This window comes from Ahaetulla prasina, chromosome 1 (assembly GCF_028640845.1).
Source record: "Ahaetulla prasina isolate Xishuangbanna chromosome 1, ASM2864084v1, whole genome shotgun sequence".
In the NCBI taxonomy this organism is placed as follows: domain Eukaryota; kingdom Metazoa; phylum Chordata; class Lepidosauria; order Squamata; family Colubridae; genus Ahaetulla; species Ahaetulla prasina.
The window spans coordinates 107,464,269-107,492,242 of NC_080539.1; the positions used below are offsets into that span (position 1 = coordinate 107,464,269).

The following is a 27,974-nucleotide window of genomic DNA, read 5'->3' on the forward strand; positions in this document are numbered from 1 at the left end:
TCTTCAAGTAACCATCGCTGCTCATTGTCTTATAATTTGTCTATCGAATCATAAAGCACCAACTCAAATTTTCATTTTCAAAAGTCAGGGATGGATGATAAATGAAAACTGGATTATAGTAGGTTTTTTTTTTCTTTTATACAGATCATAATCAGGTTTGAGCTTTGGGAATGCATTGAAAAAGGGTCTACAGAATGATGCTCAGTCTTGACAACATCTTTAAACTGGTGGTGGTGGACAGGATAAGATATAGTTGCCTTATATTTTATATAGATATAGTAAAATTATTGTCTTTTTATTGTAAAAGGTGACACTTAAAGATATTCCCATTGTTAAAAACTAGCCATGTCAACAATTAGTTTCTGTTTCATGAATTAACCAAACTGTTCTTGAAGAGAGAATTACTGCCAAATTCAGCAATAGAGATTCTTGCTGCATAAGATTACATTTTTTCTGTTTTCTCTCCTCTATGATCTAGAAGAAGCACCATGATTAGTGTAGCAATCATAGTGTAATGTAGATGTAGCAAGGAGCTACATGCAAAGCTGAATATTATTACTAATAAATAAGTGTGAATGCTTAACTGGCTAATAAAAAGTTCATTAGACATAATGAAATTGTTAAGACACCCAATTTGCAATACAAAAAGTGAAAAGTAAGTGCAGTCAGAACTAAATAATTGAATTTGGCTTGAGTCTTGAGCAGGACTTTATGGCTGTGTTACATGTAGTGTAAAATGGTTTACATGAGATTGAACAGATCAGTAGAAGCTGATAATAATAGAAAACTGATTTATCTTGAGGCATGTGACATTTTACACCACTAAATAAAAGGTTATTTAGTGTAAATTCCTTATTGAACTATCTGATTGATATATAAAAAAAACACCAGATGAAAGCAAGCATGGGATGAACATGCTAGACAATTGGGATTAAATAGATGAATTATCCATGAAAAAAAATGTGAAATTTGGGTATGGAAGGATGTGAAAATTCATATGGCAATGGACTTACTGTAATGTATATTATATTGTGAATTTGCCAATAAAGGCAAATCACAGCAATAGGAGGAGATAGGTGTGTTGGCTATGTTTGCCTCCTTAAGTTATTTGTAACTAATAAATATATTATATATTATATATATATATATAATATGTGATATATGTGTGTGTGTAGGTTTTGGCGTATTTGGGTCTTTTCCCATGTAAGGTTGAGAGTATCTTGGCGACGTTTCGACGAGGTCTCACTCATCATATTCAGGCTGGTGCTTATGGCTTTGTGCGAGCAAAGCGTGGTTGGAGCTGCCGTCTCTCTATAAATATTGGTGGGGAAGTGGGGAATGCTGGCTTTGTTGCTATAAGTGGGTTGGTTGGCTTTGTTGTTACATCTTGATTGATTGGTGGAATTGATGTTTGCAGATTAGTCAGCTGTTCGTAGCATCCTGTGTGGGTGTGGTCCTAGTTGTGTGGCCCTTAGTTTTCTGTGTTATGACGACTTGGTAATGGGCTGTATGTTAACATCCTGAGTTCTGGTATTGTGACATCCTGAGTCTTGTGCTGTAACATCCTGGGTTGTTAGTTGTGTTGTAACATCTCCAGAACGAAACACCTTGCCGACAAAGACCACCTGAAAACTGAATTACACACTCTCACAAACGTATTGATCTCGAAACACAATTACCAACCTAATCCAAAGAGAGACATCCCCAAGAACCAAGACACAGAACAAGACAAGAGCATCGTCCTCCTCCCATACATCAAAGGCACCACAGATATAAATCAGCAAAATTCTCCACAAACACAACATCAAGACAGGCTTCAGCACAGACCAAAAAATAGCCAACATCTTAAGAAACCCCAAAGACAAGATCCATCTAGAAAACCAAGGAGTCTATGAAATACCATGCAAAATCTGCCCAGCCACATACATTAGACAAACTAATAGAGAATAAATGCACGCATCGCAGTACACAAGAACGCAGTCAGAAAAGGGAAAAAAAACCTCCTCCCTTTTCCAGCATCTTAAAACCACAGGACATGAAATTGATTTTGAAGGAACCAAACTAATCTCCAAAACTGAACACTACAACAAGAGAATAATTATGGAGACCATTGAAATAGAGAAACACCCCTACAACATGAACAAACAATGATAACTCCCGCCTACCAGACATCTGAAAACTAGCCCTAGTCAACAAACGAGTCCCAGCCATGAAAACTGACACTGGACCCAGGATAACACATGATGCCACCACCACCAATCACCCTCACCAGATTCAAACCCAAACCCATCCCACAGACCAAATACAACCACCATCCAGAAGCCAGACCACATTGGCACCACAGCTTCTGCCCCCCACCCTCCGATCTCCACACAAAGCAAACTGACACACACTATGAACACATGACAAGACCTCAGACTCGGAGCCAAACCAAAACCTGGGATGTTGCATCACAGCCATCTACTCTAGACACTACATCACAAGACTCAAGAAGTCACAACACTAAAGCTCAGGATGTTACAACACAACTAACCACCCAGGATGTTACAGCACAAGACTCAGGATGTCACAATACCAGAGCTCAGGATGTTATCACACAGCCCATTACCCAGGTCATCATAACACAGAAGGCTAAGGGGCACACAACTAGGACCACACCCACACAGGATGCTACGAAACAGCTGACTAATCTGCAAACATCAATTCCACCAACCAATCAAGATGTAACAACACAGCCAACCAACCTGCTTACAGAAACAAAGCCAGCACTCCGAACCTCCCCACCAGTATTTATAGAGAGACGGCAGCTCCAACCAGACTTTGCTCACACAAGCACAAAGCCGTAAGCACCAGCCTGAAGATGACGAGTGAGACCTCGTCGAAACGTCACCAAGATACTCTCAACCTTACATGGGAAAAGACCCGAATACGCCAAGACCTACATACCTATACCCGTGAAAATCTACAAATAATATATATGTATATGTATATGTATATGTATATGTATATGTATATGTATATGTATGTATATAAAATAAAAAATGTGAAAGAAGAGCCAAAAACAAAGGGAAAAGAAAGTAAATAAGAATGATTTACTGTGATAGTAAATATATATTAGAGTATAAGCTTAGCTTAGTTATGGCCATAAAGAAAACAGAAAGAGAAAAGTCCTATAAATAGATTAATTTGGTTACAAAGACTCTTCAAAGGCATCAAAATCATTTGCAAAGTCCTTCTCTTGGTCCACTATCAGAAACTTCCTTCGCATATCAGTTGGGGAAAGAATCTGTAAAACTAATCTGGCTACTGAGATGAGATTTAATAAGCTAAATAATAATAACAGTAGTTTGTTTATACTTTACTGATGCTTATTATACTGTAGCTGTCTGGTTCAGATGGATAAAGCTATTTTATAGAATTCCTGCAAGAAATAACTCAAATGTTTTGAGTAAAACAGTAGAATCTATTTTATTTTGAAGAGTTTGTTGTGTGTAGAGCAGTGGTGGGATTCATGTAATTTAACAACCGGTTCTCTGACCTAATGATTTCTTCCAACAACCAGTTTGCCAAACTGCTCAGATAGTTAACAACCGGTTCTCCCGAAGTGGTGCGAACGGGCTGAATCCCACCACTGGTGTAGAGTAACTAGGTTTAATTTACCAAGATGATTTGAGCCATTGCTTAAGATTTCTTGATAGATGTTTATTAGCAGTTGTATTAAACTTTGTAATACACTAACCTATAATATATGATAAATAATGGCTGAGAAATAGAAGGACAATACTAGTATCTAAGCACTGAAGAATATTATTTGAGAGAGTGGTTTCCATTTAGGTCCTCAAGAGATTTTTCCTTACCAGTTGTATGGCTTCATTGGCACGAGCTTTAGCATCTTTAGAAATTGCATCCGCTTCATCAATATGATCCTTGATATTGCTGTAAGCCTTAAAAGCTATTGTTGCATTGAAGGAGAGGTTTTTAGCTTCATCAAGGATTCTGTTAGGAAAAACATATATATTCAACTTCTAAAAATTCAAGGGGGAATTTCAGATGCTAATTCTAGACCTATATGTATTAATGTCTTTTTGCACATAGGTATTCCCTACAGGACTCGGGCAGATTTTCTTTTGTGTAGACATGCACAGATTTTCAATTTACAGGTTGCTTCTAGCCGGGAAAAGAAAACAGCAACAAAACAAAACAAACCTGACATGATTGAAATTAGGCCATAGAACAAGAATACTGCAATGTCACAACATGAAACACTCATCTAATGCTAAAGATCATTGACTGTACACTCCAAAGGTCGAAGGATTTAATTTTGTTGGAAATTCTTTCCCTCTCTTATTTTTTTCTTTCTATTTATCAAAAACTAAAGTCAGTCTATTTCTTTGGGAAGAGTGGGACATTGCCATCTTACCTTGGGAAAGCTTACCCAATCATGATAATGGAGTTTCAGGATACCTGTTTAATTAAACATTAAAAAGGAGAAAATGTTTCCTCTATTTTCCCAGCTACCAAATTCTAGAGTCAATGAAAGTGAAATAACAATCTTGTCAACTTACCCATCCAAAATAGCAGATGAATCGTTCAGCTGGGCAGCATGGGCTTCTGCCTGCAGTACCTTTTCTGGAAGCTTCTTATTTTTGATATTTCCAGACAGATTATCTATTTTATCTTTTAGCTCAACTGACAGTGGGCCTATTTCGTTCTTAATATTATCTATGTTCTAAGAAGCAGAAAAAAAAAAGAAGCATGTTTAAGTAACCGAGCATTTAAGCACTGAAATTATAGCCCCTTGTAACAAGATTATTTTCCTATTATACTGAAATGAATCAATGAGTTTTATCCTCCATTAAATAAATGTTGACACCTATAGTTTAGATTTCTTAGTTTTAAGATTCTACCTGCTTGGTCTCAAAGCTGAACTGAACTTTTACAGACCTCTTGACTACACAGACTTAACTAATCAGATCTTATCAGAATACAAAGTAGGATTTGTTAATTAATACAAAACTGTTATTTCATCAGCACTCTCACCTCAGTTACATTCGAAATGATATTTCTTGGGTTTTATTTGCTTAAAGGCATAATGAAAAGTAATTTACCCAATTAGATATGAGAGGAACCCATTAGCGAAAAAGCACATTTCAACTTATGCCTTCAGCTAAAGCATGCTGTGAAATACATTATAATTGATAAAACTGTTCTTCATGAATTTTCCAGAACCAATTCTCTATGCATAGTATTTATTTGTTTCTGATTAGAATCAGAAAGACAAACCAATCTAACATGGAACTGTGAGAACACAGGCTGCCCTCTTTTAAGGCAGGAGGCATTTGCAAGATTGAAGGCTTTCATCAAAATATAATGAGACAAACACAACATTGTGAGAACAGGGCAAAACAAAGAGGTTGCCTGGACATGTTTGTTCCATACTTAAAAGTAAGTCAGAAAAGGCCCTTAATGAGGACTAGCATATACAATGAATGTGGTTAGAACATCTTCTCTCTCCAGGAAGTAAAATGAATTGATTTTTAGGGTAGATACAAAGGCTACTGTAACATCCAGTCTAAGAACAACATAGAGCAATCCAGCCACGATCCACTTATTTACTTATTCACACCATACAGACAGAATCTTGCCAGATTTAAGCTATACTATTCTAAACCAGTAGTGAAATGCAGCCGGTTCTATCCAGCTCCGGCAAATTGGTAGTGCCAGTGGCAGGAAGTTCTGCCTACCCGCCCGGACGTCATCATGTTCCATTTTTTATGCTCTGCGCATGCATATAAAGTCCTGCGCCTGAGCAGAGGTGTCACGTGCAAGGGCTCCCACTTGCAAACCGGCAGTAAAGATAAGTGGATTTCACCCCTGCTCTAAACCTAACAGATACACCCTGGAAGATTCTAGGGATGGGTTTCCTAAATCTCTTCCTTCTCCAAGCCAATTTTGGGCTTTGTCTCTTCTCTCATCCTCCCCCTTGGTTGTGCTTCCTCCTTCCTGGGAAACTGCCATTTCACTAGATTCCATTTCCCTGTCCGTAGAAAAGCTTGATGAAGTGCCCATGCATTTCCTCCCCTCCCCCTGAAGTTGCACTTAGAATGCGTTTAGCACAGAGGTGAAATCCAGCAGGTTCTGACAGGTTCTGGAGAACTGGTAGCAGAAATTTTGAGCAGTTCGGAGAACTGGCAAATACCACCTCTGGCTGGCCCCAGAGTGGGGTGGGAATGGAGATTTTGCAATATCCTTCCCCCAGGAGTGGGGAGGGAATGGAGATTTTGCAGTATCCTGCCCCTGCCATGCCCACCAAACCACACGATGTGCACCAATAGTAAAAAAAAATTGGATTTCACCACTGGTTTGGCACGTTGAAAATCTAACTTGACCTAGTAACATTATTTCCATGTAATAAAAAGAGTAGTTGCCTTCATGGTCCCAAACTTAAATGCAAGTCAGAAAAGGCCCATAGTGAGGAATAGCACACACAATGAATATGATTAGAACATCTTCTCTCTCTAGGAATAAAATGAATTGACTTTTAGGGTGGGTGCAAAGGCTACTGTCAGGTCCAGTCTGCATTCTTGCCTCACTCACATCTCAAATATTCTTGGGATAATATAGCAGAATTATAAACCCATGAAACCAAATGACTGGAGCAGAACATTGGACATCATGATCAATTGCTTAAATGCTTGAGGCCAAATTAAAACATCCATAGGTGTCTACATGGAAGGACAAGTGGGAGAAATGTTGACATATATCATGAAACCAACCACGGGATTGGCATACTTTTGTCTGATGCAAGTACAAAAGTTGCGGCTTGCCTTGTGATATTTGTGAAACATACTTTTCTTCATTGAAATTTGTAGTACTGAAGAATCCCAAACATTTTTCCAATCAATGAAGGGAAGTTCATTGATTCCCTAAACAATTGGTTAGTGGCATTATCTTCAGCTTCCTTCCTCTACAAGGAAAATGCTCCCCTTTTCCAAGCATCTCAGAAGTAACAGTTGAATTACAAAATCTAATTTGCAAGGGTCATTTTTGACTGATTTGTTTTTGGTATTGAGTATCTCACATACTCAGGAAATTAAAGCCATAAGGTTATTTTTTCACTACTGCATTAAAAAAGACAACAATTTGCAAAAATATATGCTACCGTAATTAATTACTCATATTCAAATATAAAGGAATCCTGCCATTCAAACTTGTCATTTTAATCTTTGGAAGATATTTTTGTTTCCATTTCTCCTCTAACACATTTAGCTTGGCCATATCCTCTATATCTCTACTACTTAGTCTATCTGAAAATAGAAATTATATTTTTTTTATTGCCTGCTGATTCTCTTTTACGTTGCACTGCATTTTAGTCTCCACCCTTAAAACATATATCACATTTTACCTCCACAGCCAAATTGATTCCATTTGCAAGTTCATTAGTTTCACCAAGGATGTCATTTCCTTCTCTTAGAGTATTTTCAGTTTCCTGCCGTCCATTTTCTATAGCTTGCTTCTTTTTCTATATGAAAAATATAGAAACACATGTGATTTTACATATTAATAAAACATCACATTCCCATAATGATGATGATAGTGATGATGTAGGTTAGTGTATGTATGTATGTATGTATGTATGTATGTATGTATGTATGTATGCATACACCGTGTTTCCCCAAAAATAAGACGTCCGGGGATAATAAGTCCTTCCCCGAAAATAAACCCTCCTCCGAAAATAAGCCCTCCTGGAAACTATTTAAACGCATGTGCAGCCAGTTCCAGCCATTTCTTGGGTTAGGGTTAAGGTTAGGGAAACAGAGCTGGAAATCAGGTAAGATGGCAAGAGGATCCCCATTTTGTTCCACACACCCCAAAATAATAAGACCTCCCTGAAAATAAGGCCAAGAACTTATTTTGGGGTTCCAAAAAATATAAGACAGGGTCTTATTTTCGGGGAAACACAGTGCACACACACACACACACACACACACACACACACACACACACACACACTGTGTGTATGTATATGTGTATGTATATTTATATGTATATGTATATGAATATGAATATGAATATGTATATTACTTGTGTGTGTGTGTGTGTGTATTTGTTTTCTTAGGTTTTCACAGGTGTTTGTATGTAGGTCTTTGGTTATTCGGGTTTTCTCCTGTGTAAAATTGGAAGTGTCTTGGCGACGTTTCGACAAAGTCTCATTTGTCCTGTTCAGGCTGGTGTTTACAGCTTCATGCTTCTAGGAAGCTCCTAGAAGCATGAAGCTGTAAACACCAGCCTGAATAACCAAAGACCTACACACACACACACACACACACACACACACACACTCCTTCTGTGTCCAATCACACTTGGCCAATAAAGAATTCTATTCTATTCTATTCTATTCTATTCTATTCTATTCTATTCTATTCTATTCTATTCTATTCTATTCTATTCTATTCTATATAGAATATACATATATAGAACACACACACACATGCACACACACATACTGTACATACAAATGACACTTATATCCAATTTACTAGCAACGGCATTGTTTTGCATTTTGTTCATACAACAAGATTTTAATTCTCATAGGTGGGGTACTTTTAGCTACGTCAACAAGTTGCTTGGATAAATCACCACTTGCATGCCTTCCCTGAGCTTTACTGCACTCAAGCTGTACTTCCCCAGCATATCCTCCCTGACCCAGCAGCAGCTACCCCAAGCCCCAGCATGTTTGTGCTGTGCTTCCCTGGTCACTTGTGCAGCCATTTACCTGCTTGCCAGCCTACTTGCAAGCCCCCTGGAATTTGGCAGATTCCTTACTGACTTTGGCTGTTGGAAACAGGCAGGAAGTTGCAAGGAAGCACTTATTTAATGATCCTCACTTAATAATGGGCAACTGTAGAAATGCCATCGTTAAGTGGTACGGTCATGTGATGTTGGGTTTTACCACATCACTTAGGGATGGAAATTCCAATCCCAATTGCTATTGTAACTCAAAGACTACCTGTACTTAGTATCTATCTGCAACTTCCTAAAAAAGCTGCATTTTCCTAGGAATTGTGCACTTGTCCCGCACGACTACTGTACATCCTCATCAATCTTGAAAAGAGTGTTTAAGAAGTAGCAAACAAATGTTAAATCTGCATGGACCAATGCACGTTTTTGTCCTTAACCAGTCCTTATATGAAAATAAAGAAATGTGTGTCTTCAAGTTATAGTTTATGATAAAATGTATGACTATATAATTTTGGGAAAGTTTACCATGTTTTAGAAGATTAAACTGAGGGATGAAATTAAAAAATAAAATTTCAAGTCTTCAGAAGTCAAGCTTGACTTGAAGGAGACTCAACTTTCACAAATGGCATCAACAGGGACAAAGGTGGACCTTTTCAATGGTTATTCTCCTTCTCTGGAACAACCTTCCCCTTGAAGTCCAACTAACTCAACCCTAAGCTTCAAGGAGGTCATGAAAATCTGTGTGTTTTTGCTGACCTGGCAGCTGATATGTGAGGAGGTTGTCACCTCTTACTGTGGAACATTTTATTTAATTGAACTTTCATTATGCCCTAGTTCACTAGGAATGTTGTTATTTGTTATGATGATTGCTATTCTACTCTTATTTATACATCTTTTTAATGGTTGTGGGATATGGAGGCTATTTAGAGATGGAAGCAGCATTAGAAACCCAGAAAATTAAAAAAAAAGACCTTCTACAATGTTTCCTATTACAAAAACATTTTATCAGAAAGCTAATGATGCTAAAGGTAATTTACTTGCCAAACACAGAGGTATTTTCCTTACAGCCTGTAGATTGACAAAGCAGATGTCTATGGATGCTGATGCTCAAAGTCCCATTTCTGAACAATGTCCATTTATTTTAAGCAGCCCATACTGGTGGTTCAAGATCGAAATAGCCTTACAGACATTACCTTATTCTCAGAAATTAATTTCCAGGGAAAAATCTCTGCCTGGCCTTTCCTGCTTCTTCTCTTGTTTTTTGACTAAACCTTGATAACTTCCCAGCTTTGACCATGCCTCTGCTATATTCCTCTGATTTTTGACTAAATATTGTTAAGTGGTCCATTCTGGGATTCCCTAGAAATTGGACACAATTATCTCTGGACTGAATTGCATTTAATTAGATATGAATACAGTACTGGACAATTTGAAAGCGACTTGGAAGAACTGCTCTGGATATAATTCAGGCTTCCAAATTACTTTAAGACAGGCATTAAAGATACATTTTTTAAATGTTTCAATTTATTAAAGCAGTAATATCCTTTTTCAGGTTGAGGCTGAAGCCAGAAAGAAAAACAGCATGCCTTAATAAACAGCAGAGAACTGGTTTGTTTGTACAAAATCTAAAGTAATTATTCCAAATAATTTCTAAAGCTTTAATCGCCCAAAGATTAATATAGTTCTTCAAGATGAAGGGAAAAAAAAGAAATTCCTGCAGATTTTATACATACAAGTCAAACAACAAAACAACAAACTAAACAACAAAAGTGTATTTTCATGATTTGAAACATGGTGTCATGACACTTGATAAAAAGTATTCCAGAAATCTATTTTTTTTTGCTTTGATAGGAATCACATAAACTCAAATTTTTAAAAAATGTTTCTACACATTTGTGTACTATGTGTATATATGCATTCACTTTGTAACCAAAATTAGCCCCCATAGACAAATTATAGTATAAATTACATTCAGACTGGTTGCTGTTTTCCTTTAAACACTTCCTCATTTGATATATGACCTTTGAACATTCCCAAGTACAATAACATTTTCTCTGAACAAATAATTAAATATATTGTGATTGGCCTATGAACCTAACCTTTGGCACAAGCTCTATACAGTATCTCTCTCTTTCTCTCCTCTCCTCTCCTCTCCTCTCCTCTCCTCTCCTCTCCCTCCCTCCCTCCCTCTCTGAGTGTGGTTATGGATGGGTGTCTGTAACAATAGTATTTTCTTCTTCCTACCTTAAAAGCTGACTGAGAAGCAATACTACCCTTTAGACTGTTACCCCATGTAGCTTTGAAGCATATTTATGGAAACTGCTACCATTGGATTAATATTTGCCTTCAGGCAAAACATGAGTGAGACATAAACAAGAAACTGAACACATTTATCTTCATTTGAGGTTGACTTTGCTCTTACTGTCATGGCTAAGCATTTGTTAATGTACAGTATAATGTGCTTTCAAGTCATGGCAATTAAATTCAAATCAAGGAAAATCATTTACATCACTTAACTACAAAAGATATATGATGGCTTGATTTATAATGTGAATTTGCATACACTGTACCCATTTTAATTCCTTACTTGAGAGCACGAGAGGAAAGAAAGTGTAGCCATACTAATATTGAAGATTAACTGTCTCTCTCTGTGTGCATGTGAATAGAATATCAACATAGAATGTGAAGTAATGGCTATTCAGGGCTCTAAGGGGTTTAGTTTATTTGAATTACTATACATTATATGTATTATATATTAACCATGAACTAGTCACTAGAGTTTCTTTCCATTTTCTTTGTATTTCAATAACATTTTTGCTGCTGTAACTTACTTCAAATAGTAATTTAAATAATATATCAAAGATTTCACCAAGTTACTGGAGGGAACTTAACCCTTCAAACCCCTTTTTTCTCAGGGGCTTTAGGGAAATTCAACCTCTGCCCTCAGCTCACCCCTTCTCCTTCTCCCGAAGAGGGGGTTTTCCGAACCGCTGGGCAGCAGATTTAAGCTGTCCTAGCGATTCCACATAATCCAGAGGTTGGTGATCGTAAAGATCACCGCCATCACCTACGGTGCCAAACCGGAAGTCTCCAGTAACCCGAAGTGCTCCAGATCTGAGGATTCTTCTGCTTTGGCGGAACCAATCACCACGACCAAACGCCGAGATTTATTTTGGACAATAAAGGATTATACCGGACAGAACGAAAGTGGGAGAACTTTAAGCAAGTAGCCAAGCCGATTCCCCGATACTTTGTAACAAGCTTGAAAACAGCAAGAAAATGGAGGCGAATTGTTAACAAGTTAACGAGTGGAAAGCGAAAGTGATACTTTCAGCGTGTGCCTCTGCAGTTGGTAATTTGCATGTTACTTGCTGCTTTAACTCTTTGCTGCCTGCTGATAGAATCTAGGGAGATTTTTTAAATACTGCTTTAAAAGACTGTGTTTCTTAGAGGTTAAGAAGATTTAAAGTGAATATTAAGTTGGAAATAAATAAATAAATAATTTTATAGAAGATGGCAGCCAAACAATTAAAGTCTACTGTAACAAAGAGCTCTGGAACTTTATCAGCTGGTGCCTCTCCAGCTCATACAGCAGAGACTAGAACATTGAATTTAGAGGCGTTACAAGAGAACTTAAAAGGCTTTATAGAAGAAAAATTTAAAGTAATAACTGATGAGATGTCTGAAATGAAAGAGCAGATATCAGAAATTCAAGTGGGAAATAAAGAAGTTAAAGAAGGATTTGTAATGGCAGTACAAAGTTTGGCAACGAATGTGATTTTATTGGAAGAGGAGGTTGAAGAAATTAAGCAACATAATTTAAAATTAGAAAATAAAATGGATGAATTTCAAAGTAAAATGGAAAAACAGAGGATGAAATAGTTTTGATACAATATAGAAATATGGAATTTGCTCTTAGAATTCGAGGTTTGAAAGAAAATAAGGAAGAGAATTTAAGGAAATTTTTCTGAAGTATTTGCTGAGATATTAGCAGCTCGTCCAGCAGATGTGGCTTATCAAATTGATAAAATATATCGTGTGAATTCTTGGATAGCAAGGCAAAAAAGTTGCCAAGGGATGTTGTTATTTATTTTACAAACAGAACAGTGAGAAATCAGATTTTGCAAGCTTCATATAAGGGGAGAAGATTCAGATTGCTGGTCAAGATATTTTGATATTAAAGGAAATTCCACCAAAATGTTAAGGGCTAGGAAGGACTTTGCCTTCCTGGTGAATGAACTTAAAAAACATCAGATTGAATATAGATGGGATATTCCAACTGGTATAATAGTATATTATGCAGGGAAAGTACATCGTTTCAATACGGTTGGAAAAGCAAGAGAATTTTATGTTGAGGTATTAAAAGTTGGAAGTCTTCCCCCATTGGAAGCTAGAAGAAGGAGGCTGAAGTGAAGGAAGAGAAGTGAAGCAGGTACAAGAGCAGATCGTGATGGAAGAAGATTTATTACAAGTGTTGGAAATACCTACGACGGGTTTAGATTCAAAAGAACAAAGGCTGACTAGAGCTGCTGCTAAGCGCAAGGAACAAGAGATGAAGGCACAACAACAACTGGCAACTACTACAATGGAAACAGTGGGAGGAGCAAGGCCTAAAGTAAAATGTGATCTGCGGCTGGTGTTCCAAAAGTTTCCTTTGGCCGATAATGGCAATTAAACTATTATCTTGGAATGTTAATGGCCTGAATTCACCGCAGAAGAGAAGGAAAGTATTTCATTATTTGAAATAATTTAAAAATGACATTACCTGTTTACAAGAAACACATATTAGATCTTGCTAAATGTTGGAGATGCGATTGTGAAGATGCTACTTATTACCATATATGGTGGACTTGTAAAAAAGTTAAAGCATTTTGGATTAAAGTATGGTGGATCATGCAGAATATTTTGAAAAAGAAGATTAAGTTTACTCCAGTTCTTTCTACTAGGAATAATTATGGACTATACAGCTATAGAGACTAAATTGATTTTGAACTTAATAACAGTCGCAAGACTTTTGATTGCTCAGTATTGGAAGAAAGAAGAATTACCTACAATCAAGAATGGACAAAACAAAACAACAAATGGACACTCAAAGTATCAAATCTGGCAGAGATGACAAAATCTCCGCTTACTTGAAAGACTATACACTAGAAAAATATATTTTAGAATGGAAAATGTGGATTGATTATATTTAAAATAAGTATCAGATAAAAAAATATCGAATAGCATATGAGTAAATTTAGGAAATATTTTGTATTAGATATATTTTTGAAGGAGAGGGAATTGAGAGTGTGACTAAGTGTGGTGTGACTAAAGATTATAATTTAGGAATTATTTTGGATTATGATTGTTAGTTTTGATACCCTGCATTTTGTTCTGGGAAGTCGGGGTGGGGGTGGGGGTAAGGGGAGGGAATTGGGGGTTTGGTAGAGATGGAGTGATGGTTAATGTACAGGGATTATTGAAGAAATATAATTAATGTAGGGTCGGGTCTGCATAGTTACCATTTTAGAACGGTGAGGAGGAGAAAGAGAGTAGGAGGTAGGAAAGAGGAGAAGAGGAAGGAAGAGGGATAGTAGAGGAGAAGGAAGGTGTAGGGTGGAGGGAGGTGGATGTAGATAAGAGAAGGAGAGGAAGGTTTGGAAAGTAAAAGAAGGTAGAAGAGGGAGTGTTAAAAAGGGTGGTGGTGACTGGGCAAGCCCGACTAATTGTATATAACTGTACATTGGATGAATTATTTGATATGATTGTAAAAATAAAACTTTTTATAAAAAAAAAAAAAAAAAAAAAAAAAGATTTCACCAAGTTATATTCATCGTATTTTGGCTTTATTTTTAATTAGAAAATAAAGCTCCTTATCCTGTTTAGGTCACCTCTGATTGATTATACATGAAAAAAAAGTCTGTAAAAGGGACTTTATGACCAAACACCCACCTCTACTGCCGTCAAGTTTCTTTGGTTGATGGCTGATAATCGGTCTGCTTCCCGAATTTTATTAGTTGCTTCTCTTAACAGGTTCAGAGCATCATCAATTTTATCATGGTAGTCTGTTAGTTTCTCTTTGACTTCATTTTTCAGGTCCTCAGTTTTTTTCTTTGGCTCTACAAATAGCTTGTTCATGTTTTTCAAGAGGTCTTCTGCTGACCTACAACCATACCATAAACAATCTTGAATAATAGAGTTTGCATTCTGCTCATTCTGTCTCCTTCTGATAGGTGTTTAAAAATGGACTTAGTTTATGCAGCTATCCATTAGGACATGTTTCATTCATGATATTGCTTTGCAATGCTTACGGGTTTTAGCAGCTACTAAACAGCTCCTTAGCCTGTCTCTTGCTGACAGATACAGGCATAACATCATTAATAGTTCAAGGTAGAAATATATGCATTGGATTTAATTGGATCTTGAATTGAGTAGTGAATCAGGCTGATACAGAAAGGAGTTGTAAACATAAAGCTCAAGATCTTTTGAAGTAGACTAATCTCAACCTCTGGGCTCCTTATGATGATTCACAGAAGCAGAAAGTCATTTCACCTACAAAATTCTGCATTTCTGCTGAAATTCCCAGACTGACAGATCTAATTTCTATTTTCAGTGGCCAACTTCACCAGGGACTCTCTAAACTCAGTACTTTTAACTATGTGGTTTTTAAAAAGGAGCCTTTCATGGAGGTGACCAAAGCTGTTGCTTCCTCAAGCTTCATGGTTCCAAAATATATTCCTAAACTCACTTTTGAGGTAATAGTTGTAAATATAACATAATTCAGGATAAAAATAACTCCAAGAAAATTCTGGTTAGGTTTTTCTAAATTAATAAAGCTATACAAAATAGATAGAATCTGGGGATATTAAGGCCTGAATGACATTGATCCAGGAGAGAGAGAGACATAGGGAGGGGGGAGAGAGGAAGGAGGGAGAGAGAGAGAAAGAGAGGGAGGGAAGGAGAGAGAAGGAGGAGAGAGAGAAAGAGAGGGAGGAAGGAGAGAGAGAGAGAGGAGACAGAGAGAGAGGAGGAGGGAGAAAGAGAGGAGACAGAGAGAGAGGAGACAGAGAGAGGGAGGGAGAGAGACAGAGAGAGGGAGGGAGGAGGAGGAGACAGAGAGAGAGAAAAGGAGAGAGAGGGAGGGAAGGAGAAAGAGAGGGAGACATACACACAGAGAGAAAGAGAGAGGGAGGGAGGGACGGAGAGAGAAAGACAGGGCGGGAGACAGAGAAGGAGGGAGACAGAGAGAGGGAAGAAAGAGGGGGGAGAGGCAGAGAGAGAGGGGGAGGGAGGGAGACACAGAGAGAGGGGAGGGAGGGAAGGGGAGAGAGACAGAGGGAGGGAGGGAGAAAGAGAGAGGGAGACAGAGAGACAGAGAGAGTTTTTCTTTCTTTTTTTAATTTTATTTTTATTACAATTTTTATAACAATTGTACATATGCAACAGAACTGTGACATTATTGTATATTTCAGATCTACCTGCCATATAATTTCTATATACATTATATAAATCTAATCATCAATAGCCTTCTATATATTTTGTTTTCTATTTCTAATAGTTGTCCATGTGTACCAATTTTCCCAGATCACATAGTATTCTGAATCTTCTTTTTCTTGTAATTCTATGGTAAGCCTATCCATTTCTGCGCAATCATATACTTTTTGGATAATCAGACTCTCTGGTGGTATGTTACTAAGTTTCCAATATTGCGTGAATGTAATCCTTGCCACTGTTAGAATGTGAAAAATCAAATATCTTGGGGTTTTTTCAAGTTTTATCTTAAACATTCCCAAGAGAAATGTTTCTGGCTTTAGTTCAATTTGGCATTTTGTTATCTCCTGTAACCATCCCTGTATCTTAACCCAGTACTTTTTCACTTCGGGGCACATCCACCAGGCATGAAAGAAGCTACCTTGAAGTTGTTTACATTTCTAACACTTTGGACTTAGGTTTGGGTACATTTTGGCCAACCTATCTGGCGGTAGGTGCCAGCGGTAAAGCATTTTATATTGATTTTCTTTGTAAGCAATAGATTTGGTTAATTTTAAATTTTTATTCCAAATTATTTCCCAATTATCTAAATCTATATTGTGCCCTATATTCTTTGCCCATGCAATCATCGGTTCTTTAACCACCTTGTCCATTCTATCAAACTCTAGTAGGTATTTGTATAATTTCCTTCTGGGCTTATCAATAATTTGTCTAGTTGATTTGGTTCCATATCAATTCCAAATTCTTCCATGTCTTTCTCATATCTGGATTGCAATTGTAGATATGGCCACCAATCTATCAATATTCCCTTTTCCTTTAATGCCTGAATATTTTTAAGTTTCCCCTGTTTGTCTGAGAGTTTTTTCTCTTTCTGTATTCATTTGTATACTAATAGTAGAATAACAGAGTTGGAAGAGACCTGGGAAGCCAAGTAGGAGATCCTACACCATTCCAGAAAAGTGACTGTCCAGTCTCTACATAAAAGTCTGCCAGGAAAGAGCGCTCACAACTTCTAAAGGCAAGTCGTTCCACTGATTATTTGTTCCTACTATTAGGAAATTTTTCCTTAATTCCAGGTTGCTTCTATCTCCTTGATTAGTTTCCATCCATTGTTTCTTGTCTTGCCTTCTGGTGCTTTGGAAAATAAATTGATCCCCTCTTCTGTGTGGCAGTCCCTCAGATATTGGAACATTGCACCACAGATATTCTCACATTCTTTTCACTAGATTAGACCTACCCAATTCCTGCAACAATTCTTCATATGTTTTAGTCTCCAGTCCCATAATGTCTGTCTCTCTGTCTGTCATCATCTATCTATCTATCTATCTATCTATCTATCTATCTATCTATCTATCTATCTATCTATCTATCTATCTATCTATCCTCCCTCCCTCCCTCCCTCCCCTCTCTCTCTCTCTCACACACACGCACACACATACATACACCACTAATATATATTACTGATAAGTGGTTATAGCTATTCTCAAACAAACATAACACTTTTTTTGTTATTTTAATTTCTGTTCTTTATTTGAAGTCTTAAACTGCCACTGAAATTTCAATTTCTCCTAAATCTGAAAGGAAATTTGATTACAGACATAATAAGATCAACTATTATTTCATTTATATTTTCCCCTTTACCACTTACTCCAATTCATCTTGAGCTACTGCCTTTTGCACTTCCAATTTTCTCTTCCTAAGTTCTGCCATCATTTTGTCAACTTCACTTTGTAATTCTTGAAAGCTTTTGTCAAGTGCCTTGTCTGGGATCCCAAGTGTCTCATTCAGTTTTAAAGCAGCATCATTTACACCTGCAGAAAGATTATGACAAATTATGAATGTCAACAAAATAGATAACGTTTAGCATATTCATTTGATTTGATTTCATTTATTGAAATGTTCCTGTGATATTCCTCGTGCATGGGAATGGAAATATGTTCCATTACTCTGGTAATAAATAAAGAGACAGCAGGATTGGACATCATCTATGGGACCATAACCTGTTTGTACAACCCAAGTCAATCAGAATAGATATGGAAGAGACCTTGGAGGTCTTCTAGTCCAACCCCCTGCTCAAGCAAGAGATCTATACTATTTCAGACGTTACATAATGTATGCAAGCAGTGGTGGGCTGCAAATTTTTTAATAACCGGTTCTCTGCCTTAATGACTGGCTGGGTGGGGGTGGCCAACTCGATGTCACTTATGTCGAAGGGGGCTTCACCTTGCCTGCCCTCTCATGACTGTGGAGATGCTGCAACGGTCGTAAATGTAAAAAACGATCATATTTCAGTGCCTTTGTAACTTTGAATGGTCACTAAATGAACTGTTGTAAATCAAGGATTACCTGTACAAAAATACAAAAAGCTTCTTTGCTTGCAAAGAGCGGCCCTAAATACCAGCCATTAGATTAGAAATGGGGGAATACACACTGAAGATCAATGAGTCACAGCCATCATGGAAACCTAGACCATTCTGCCTGAATATCTTCCTTTTCCTCAGCAATACCTGCCACCCGGAGTTACGAATCAGGCAGGTTGCCAGAGAACATTGAGGAATTAAAATAGTTAAAATACAAGGATAACTATCAGCAGCCAAGTTACTCTTGCTCATAAAGTGAAACCCTTTAGCAAAGAGGTCATTTAAGCTCTCCAGAAAGTGGGTGGGCATATTTGGGCTACAAAATGTTGAGCTAAAGAGACAAATTAACAAATTAACATTTTGAGTGAGGGCTAATCCATTCTGCCTTTGTTCAGACCTTGCTGCAGGAAATTTTTGCCTATGAATATCTATCTCTTTATCACTTAAGTGCTGACATCTTCTATGGGCTATTAAGGCAGGTGGAAGCTGCTTTCTCCCTCTAAGAAAACATGTTTCTCCATTTCTCATTCAGGGAAATATATTTTTCCTTTTTTATATTTCTCAAAATATTTCATTCTTCTAGGAGAGGGGTAGGTGCTAACTTTCTACAATTGGTGCCATGTTACTTTGCTGCCATATTATCATGAGAGAAAACTAAAACAAATTGGAAGGAGGATCCAGTTATTATCAGTGAGCAACCATCTGCCTTGCCCACTCTGAAGCCATGCAAGAGACTCCTGTCCCAAAGGTGCTTTTTCAAGAGGCAACTGTACTTTCTGGAAACCAAGAAAGTCCAGTTGCCTCTTGAAAAAAGCACCTTTGGAACAACCATGACATGGATGACCCTTAGACCCATAGACAAGAAACTCCTGTGCTCAGTGAACTGACAAAGCACAGTTTCCCACCCAGGAGAAGCAATCATTAGATCCATTTGCACCACTTAAAGATACCAGCTGGTCTCACTCACCTCACAAGATATCCTTAGGTAATCATCCAGATTTAAGGAAAGCTCACATGCCCCCACAAAGGCAGTAAAAAAAATCAGACAATGCCAAGCTTGCTCCAGAGAAGCTCAGTCTACAGACAAAAAGTCTGGGTGTAAGGCTTACAATGTAACAAGCTTAACCCAGAGGCAGTTTCTGAAAACACTTAAAGCACCAGGCTAGAAATACAGGCATACCAGAATGTTTCCTTCTTGCCTCCCTTGCAGGATTAGCCCTGTAAAGTGGGAAAAGATTTCTTCCAACAACCAGTTCTCTGAACTGCTCAGAAAATTAACATCTGGTTCGGAAGAACCGGTGTGAACCGGTAGCAGTCCACCTCTGTGTGCAAGGTATTTTACTCAGCATTGCTGGAAAAGAATCACACCTCAGTTCTAAGAATATCAAGTTTACAATAAAAATTATATCTGTCTGGTCTTCTTTATTTAGTATGTTTTATCATCCCTAAATATTGCTTAATACCTTCTAATTACTATTCCCAATTGCACTCTGAAGTTCACGGAATCAAATTCCTTTAAGGGATATAATTTGCCGAGTCTCAAGATGCATGTATATCTATCCATTTGCAAGCAGATGTTCGTTTTCAGCAAGAAATAGTGTATTTTTAAAGCCATTTTGAGAAATTAAAAATGTACTCTTAATGCACCTTGTAGAGTACTAAAACTACACGGTGCTTTTTTTCTTCTCCTCTTAAACGAAAATTTCACTGAGTTGAAAATAAACAACAGCAAAACAGAAATTACCCATTAGTTATTTAATCATAATAGCTATTCTTCTAGACTAAAAACGCTCCTGAAGGAGAACATTTAATTTCTGCTGTTCTGTGGTCGTAATTGCCAATTTATCAACAAACTACCCTCCTCAGATTGCAGGAAGCCTGCAATTATTTGACAATAGTTTCTGTAGTTTAACACAAAAGTCCAGTATTTTAATCAACCAATCCTCTCATTTTATAAAACTCTTGTTCAATGTCTTATATAATTATTCTTAAAAATGTGCTGCTTTCCTTTCCTCGAGACACCATTGGCATTTTCCCTTTCTTACCTTCTGCAGCCTGGAGGGTGACTTTGATGAGCTGTCCAAGCGACTTCGCTCTCTCATTAGTTGTCTTAGCATCCTGTCCAGTTTGTTCCCCATCTGCTGTCACCTTGGTCGCCTGGCAATACAGATTAAAGAAAAGTGTAATTAATGAACATGACAAGGAGATACTCCATCTGTCTGAATATACTTGGAAACCTTTCCTCAAGCAAAAAGAGATCAATGAATTATTGATCAGATATACTGGAAGTGACACATACTCTTCCCAAGTACACAATTACATTTTATAACCACTTCTATCATTAAGGGGCCACCACAGGCTCAATTTTTCATTTCTTGGAGAACACGTTGAAAAGAATAGGACACAAAGGAATTTTGGACAAAAAAAAATTGGATTTATTCCCACCTTTAAATATGTAAGACTCTACGTCTGATGAAAATATTGGTGTCCCAATTGAAATAATGGATCTCTTAGGATTTTATTAGGCACTTCAGTCCTATTGATTTTAGTGCTACATGACACTTAGTTAAGAACACTTAAGCAGCACTTCTGAGAGTAGTTTTAATGAACAATTCATAATTTGTTTATATGACTACACGGTATGAGATGACCAGGCTGAGCCTGAGGGTGGGGTCAAACGCATCATTAGTTCAGAGTCTCTATGCCCTCACAAGAGACTGAGGCCCCACTTGAAGTGTATTGACTTTTATTTGGCACAAATTTCCTTGACCATTAGTAGTTCATATTCTTGTATGGTAAAAGTTTCCTTGTCAAGTCATGTCCAACTCTAGGGCACAGTGCTCATCTCCATTTTTTGACAGAGGGACGAGGGAGACAGCATTGTCCAAAGACATTTTCCATGGTCAAGTGGCCAGCATGGCTATACACCAAAGGCACATTGAATTTTGTCATATAGGTAGCATGAAAGAAACTTATAGTACTTTTGAACTCTATCCTGGTTCCTGACTTCTTGCACCTGACATATACCCATATGTGATTTATCAACAGTAAACCTTCCCACTTTGCAATAGAAATCACAGTTCTAAATATATCCTTTGTGGGACAGATGAAAAATAGCAATTCACATTTTCCCCATTCTCCTTTCATTATTATATTGCTAAAGAAGTAAATAAATATCAGATATGTTGAATCTGCCATCTCCTTGACACTGGAAGTTAATATCCAGTGGATCTAATTTGTCAGGTGTATTGGAAAGAATATAAGTACAAAACAAAACATAGTCTAGAGCAGGAGTGTTAAACCCTGGACACAGCGAAGGGCTGGCCTGCAATGTGTCTGCCAGGGAAAATGAAGCTCGGGAGGGTCCCAAGCTCTGTTTTCACTGGCAGAGGGTTGCAAGAGGCTGTTGCAGCTGAAAACGGAGCTCGGCAGCCCGTTTTCTCTGGGAGAGCACTTGGGCCACCACAGGCACCATCAGAAGTGACATCGAGCTAGCCACCCCCCCTGGCCACACACATCCTGCCCCCCCAAGGTCAAACACAACCTTGATGTGGCCCTCAATGAAATCTAGTTTGACACCCCTGGTCTAGAGAGAGATTGTTTTGCTATTGTTCATATCATAGATATCCAACCAGTTAGAAATATGGAAATAAAATGATATTGAAATTATACCGTATCACTTAGATTCCGAACTCTCAGTGAATGTTGGTTTCCAATAGTATAGGGAACGTTAACCTGAGAAGCTGCAAAGTGAAATACATTAATTTATATGCCTAGAGACCCTTTGGCCTCTGTAATGTCTTGCCATATGAGGTGGGGGGAAGCTTAAAACTTATTACATGATCAGACAGAACTCTGGGAAGAAGGAAATTGATAAGATTCTCTTTTCTACTAGCCAATACAATACAGATCTAGGAAACCTCATTGGCCGGCTTCACATTATTAATGTGGCCCTTTGTTTATTGAATAAATCATATACTGCCGGCTTCACATAACACGTTAGATCCAAACTGAACACCTTTTGCCTTAATATAATGTATAAATACAGTGATATAGAAATGAGCCCAATATATTTTATGGGACCTAATTCCTGGTGCGTGATATCCCTTATAAACTAATAGAGCCATAGATTGGTAAATTATCATTTAGTTACATTATAAATTTACTAACCCAAATCAATTATTAAAATGTTTTTAACGATTTTTTTTACTACAGTGAATTTAACAAAAAAAGATACAAACAATATAAAAATATTATTTTTTTATTATTTATTTATGGCCTGCCGCCGCTGTCTCTGCCCCGCCAGCTGCTCCTGCCACTGCCAGGGAAGCGGCAGCTTGAGAACCGCCCCCCTGAGCTGGGTCTTCCCTGTCTCCTCGCCCGAGCAGGCTTCTGGCGGGAGGGATTGCGCTGGGGATTCTTGAACTGCTGCTTCCCCGGCAGCAGCAGGAGCTGAGGCCTGAGGATAATCTCCCTCCCAGCTAGAGGCTTGGGGCCAGCAACATTTCGTGCAGGAGGCTTTCCAGGCCCAAAACAGGGCGGGGGGATGCGTGCATGCGCAGGTGGGGCGTGTATTGCATTATGGGTGCCAGCACATGTGCGCGCTATCGTGCATGCACACACACACTTTTGGCACGCAACAAGAAAAAGTTTCGCCAAAACTGCCATATAGGGAGATTATATATTGAAGGTAGAACTAACAATTTTATTCTCCGAAGATCCACTCTCTGTATCAAAATTGGCTTCTATTTTTATCTTGTGTATCATTTATCATCATTATTATTTTTTCACCTCCTAAAGTTTTCTTTAGCCAAGGAATTGGGCAGTTGAAACACACTTCCTCTTTAGATACTGACCATGTTGATTTTGTCAGCATGGTCAGTTATCTGACCATAAAATTAATAGCATTTTTTTTTCTTTCCTTAATCCATTATTTTCTTTTATGATTTTTCTAACATACTTCCGAATAAAGAGATTAGGGATATTTTCAATACTTGGACATTTTTGAACGCACAGAATAAGCATATTGTTCAATATGGATTTTGAGTTTGTCTAGCAAACATCCAAATTTCATCAATGTAGAGTCAGTTCAGTTTTTCTTTTTTTAATCACTAGGTGGCACACTTTCTATGGATCTATAATCCTCTACCTGGTAACGAAGGAAATTTCCAGTTTCTGTAAGTTTGTAGTTTTTAACTAATGAAAAGAATAACCAGCAGCAGAGGTGTCATCTCAGGAGGATTTTACTTCCAGAAAACAAAGGTTTTAATAACAGACTTTTCACCCCTCTTTTCTAAATGAGGTTTGCTTGATAGGATCTAAATCACAACTGAGATTTGATTTTGATGCAGGATTTTTTTCCCCTCTTGCTGTGTGCCTCTGTTGAGTTACAAATTAAAATTTATTATTTCTTTGCACTTCCCTTTTAAAGAAATGGCATTACAAATTTAAAAAATTAAAAACATGCTAAATGTAAGCGTACGTTTCATTTTGGTACTTTGTGATTAACAAAAACATATAGAAGAGTGCATATAAAATAAACGATTGCCATCGTTTATTTTAATTTGCTGACTGTTGACAGAATTTTTGTCCGCAGAGATATAAAAATAGCCAATACCTTCATTATAAAAGGAAGGCTTAAGAAAAAAAACATATTAATTTTAAAAACCAGTGTAACCTGGCACAGTAGCCTAGCGGTAGCCTAGCGTCTCCACAATCCTGGCCCCATGCGATCCAACTTCTAAAGCAGCCATGCAAAAACTCCAGCTGCTTTAATTATTTGAAATCTGGTCTTTTGCATTCCAAAGCACATCTTTTGAAAGAAATGCATAGTCCTAGGGGTTTCATTCCGTAGTAAATATTCTAAGAAGGAAATACACTTTGAGTATTTTCTTTTTCGATTATGCCATTAAAAGGAGGAATATCAGAGCCAAGTGCATTTCAGCACTGGGCCATTCCACATAGGGCTTTTGAGATCTATTTTGGAGCTATGTGGTCCCACATCATTGTCAGCATTCAGCCATTGTACAAATTAATTTCTAGCTCAACTAGCTGGGATTTCCAGCTTCTTGGTGGGAACTTTAGACAAACCCTATTTCCCATCTCTTGGGTTTCAGTCGACATAATATTTTCTTCGTGGCTCTTGAAGAGGGAAGTTTCAATGAATTCATAAATCCTCCTGCAACAACTCATTTTTAAAAAAATAGTCAGATTCATATTCATATTGCTCACTTTAAAACACAGCAAGGGTTGAGGTGAGCTGATTTTGCCAGTGAGAAACTGAAATGAAATTGATAAGAATCTACTTTTTGTACCTTGAACCATGGTGGCACAATGGTTAGAATGCAGTACTGTGGGCTACTTCTGTTGACTGCTGGGTGCCAGCAGTTTGGCAGTTCCAGTCCCACCAGCTCAAGGTTGACTCAGCCTTCCATACTTTTGAGGTCGGTAAAATGAGGACCCAGGTTGTTGGGGGCAATATGTTGATATGTGAAGTGGTATATAAGTTTAAATACTATTGTTATTGCTATGGCTTCTCTTTGCCCCATATTGTATTTGAGTGGTATAGAGATGAGTTTATGTGCTTGTAATTTATTTCTTTTCTTTTTGTGGAGAACTGGGGATTTTTAGTTGCTCTAAGACAACTCCTCTCCTACCTTCCACACTGACAACTTTGGCCATTTTTACATGCCAGAAGTCTGTAATCATTGGTTGGAATGTTTTCGCCTGTAACCTACAACCATGAGTACAGCAAATAGGAAATGTGTTTGTATTTTAATTTGCTGACTGTTGACAGAATTTTGTCCACAGAGATATAAAATAAACGATTGCCATCGTTTATTTTAATTTATGACTGTTGACAGAATTTTGTCCACAGAGATATAAAATAAACGATTGCCATCGTTTATTTTAATTTATGACTGTTGACAGAATTTTGTCCACAGAGATATAAAATAAACGATTGCCATCGTTTATTTTAATTTGCTGACTGTTGACAGAATTTTGTCCACAGAGATATAAAATAAACGATTGCCATCGTTTATTTTAATTTATTTATTTCATCCAAGTTGCTTCTGCACACAGAAAGAATTCAGGAAACCAGGCTGTAAACAACCAGCTGAAAACTTCATCACTATCAAAGAAGAGACCACAGACCTTTCTTCAAAGAAAGACGGGGAGAAATAAATCACAGAATATCGAATATGCCCTAATGTGCTGAGATATCAGATATGCTGGTTCTGTTGAAAAGAGTTCACTTTCTGAGATCCCTGTACCTATAGATATTTCATCTCATTTAACAAATAAAACTGAGAACCGTGCTTGGAATAGAGTGAGTTTTGAATCAGGCAGTTGCCAAATAGCCTTATCCCTTTTTGTGACTACTGATGACTAGAGAATTATAAGTTGGTGTCTTTGCATCTTATTCCTTTGAGCAATTGTTCAGTTATATGTTTGTTTTTGTCTTGCAAGCAAGACAAATGTACAGAGTATATTCTGGAAATGCAGATGGGGATTTTTAGTTGCTCTAAGACAACTCCTCTCCTACCTTCCACACTGACAACTTTGGCCATTTTACATGCCAGAAGTCTGTAATCATTGGTTGGAATGTTTTCGCCTGTAACCTACAACCATGAGTACAGCAAATAGGAAATGTGTTTGTATTTTAATTTGCTGACTGTTGACAGAATTTTGTCCACAGAGATATAAAATAGCCAATACCTTCATTATAAAAGGAAGGCTTAAGAAAAAACATATTAATTTTAAAACCAGTGTAACCTGGCACAGTAGCCCAGCGGTAGCCTAGCGGTAGCCTAGCGGTAGCCTAGTGTCTCCACAATCCTGGCCCCATGCGATCCAACTTCTAAAGCAGCCATGCAAAAACTCCAGCTGCTTTAATTATTTGAAATCTGGTCTTTTGCATTCCAAAGCACATCTTTTGAAAGAAATGCATAGTCCTAGGGGTTTCATTCCGTAGTAAATATTCTAAGAAGGAAATACACTTTGAGTATTTTCTTTTTCGATTATGCCATTAAAAGGAGGAATATCAGAGCCAAGTGCATTTCAGCACTGGGCCATTCCACATAGGGCTTTTGAGATCTATTTTGGAGCTATGTGGTCCCACATCATTGTCAGCATTCAGCCATTGTACAAATTAATTTCTAGCTCAACTAGCTGGGATTTCCAGCTTCTTGGTGGGAACTTTAGACAAACCCTATTTCCCATCTCTTGGGTTTCAGTCGACATAATATTTTCTTCGTGGCTCTTGAAGAGGGAAGTTTCAATGAATTCATAAATCCTCCTGCAAAAACTCATTTTTAAAAAAATAGTCAGATTCATATTCATATTGCTCACTTTAAAACACAGCAAGGGTTGAGGTGAGCTGATTTTGCCAGTGAGAAACTGAAATGAAATTGATAAGAATCTACTTTTTGTACCTTGAACCATGGTGGCACAATGGTTAGAATGCAGTACTGTGGGCTACTTCTGTTGACTGCTGGGTGCCAGCAGTTTGGCAGTTCCAGTCCCACCAGCTCAAGGTTGACTCAGCCTTCCATACTTTTGAGGTCGGTAAAATGAGGACCCAGGTTGTTGGGGGCAATATGTTGATATGTGAAGTGGTATATAAGTTTAAATACTATTGTTATTGCTATGGCTTCTCTTTGCCCCATATTGTATTTGAGTGGTATAGAGATGAGTTTATGTGCTTGTAATTTATTTCTTTTCTTTTTGTGGAGAACTGGGGATTTTTAGTTGCTCTAAGACAACTCCTCTCCTACCTTCCACACTGACAACTTTGGCCATTTTTACATGCCAGAAGTCTGTAATCATTGGTTGGAATGTTTTCGCCTGTAACCTACAACCATGAGTACAGCAAATAGGAAATGTGTTTGTATTTTAATTTATTTATTTCATCCAAGTTGCTTCTGCACACAGAAAGAATTCAGGAAACCAGGCTGTAAACAACCAGCTGAAAACTTCATCACTATCAAAGAAGAGACCACAGACCTTTCTTCAAAGAAAGACGGGGAGAAATAAATCACAGAATATCGAATATGCCCTAATGTGCTGAGATATCAGATATGCTGGTTCTGTTGAAAAGAGTTCACTTTCTGAGATCCCTGTACCTATAGATATTTCATCTCATTTAACAAATAAAACTGAGAACCGTGCTTGGAATAGAGTGAGTTTTGAATCAGGCAGTTGCCAAATAGCCTTATCCCTTTTTGTGACTACTGATGACTAGAGAATTATAAGTTGGTGTCTTTGCATCTTATTCCTTTGAGCAATTGTTCAGTTATATGTTTGTTTTTGTCTTGCAAGCAAGACAAATGTACAGAGTATATTCTGGAAATGCAGATGGGGATTTTTGCTGCTCTAATGGGGTCCTGATCAAATTAT

General features: G+C 37.7%; 1 protein-coding gene across 6 annotated transcripts in view; it reads right to left on the reverse strand.

Annotated features, from left to right (window-relative positions):
• The window catches only part of LAMA2 (laminin subunit alpha 2), a 515,150-nt gene that overhangs the window by 103,108 nt on the left and 384,068 nt on the right, over nt 1-27,974 (reverse strand). For all 6 annotated transcript variants that reach the window (XM_058172079.1, XM_058172060.1, XM_058172053.1 and 3 more), the window contains 6 exons: nt 20,621-20,732; nt 17,864-18,026; nt 14,677-14,887; nt 7,406-7,522; nt 4,566-4,729; nt 3,858-3,996 (listed from right to left, as the gene is read on the reverse strand). In XM_058172079.1, the coding sequence (XP_058028062.1) occupies nt 3,858-3,996; nt 4,566-4,729; nt 7,406-7,522; nt 14,677-14,887; nt 17,864-18,026; nt 20,621-20,732 (906 nt within the window). The remainder of the gene's footprint in view (nt 1-3,857; nt 3,997-4,565; nt 4,730-7,405; nt 7,523-14,676; nt 14,888-17,863; nt 18,027-20,620; nt 20,733-27,974) is intronic.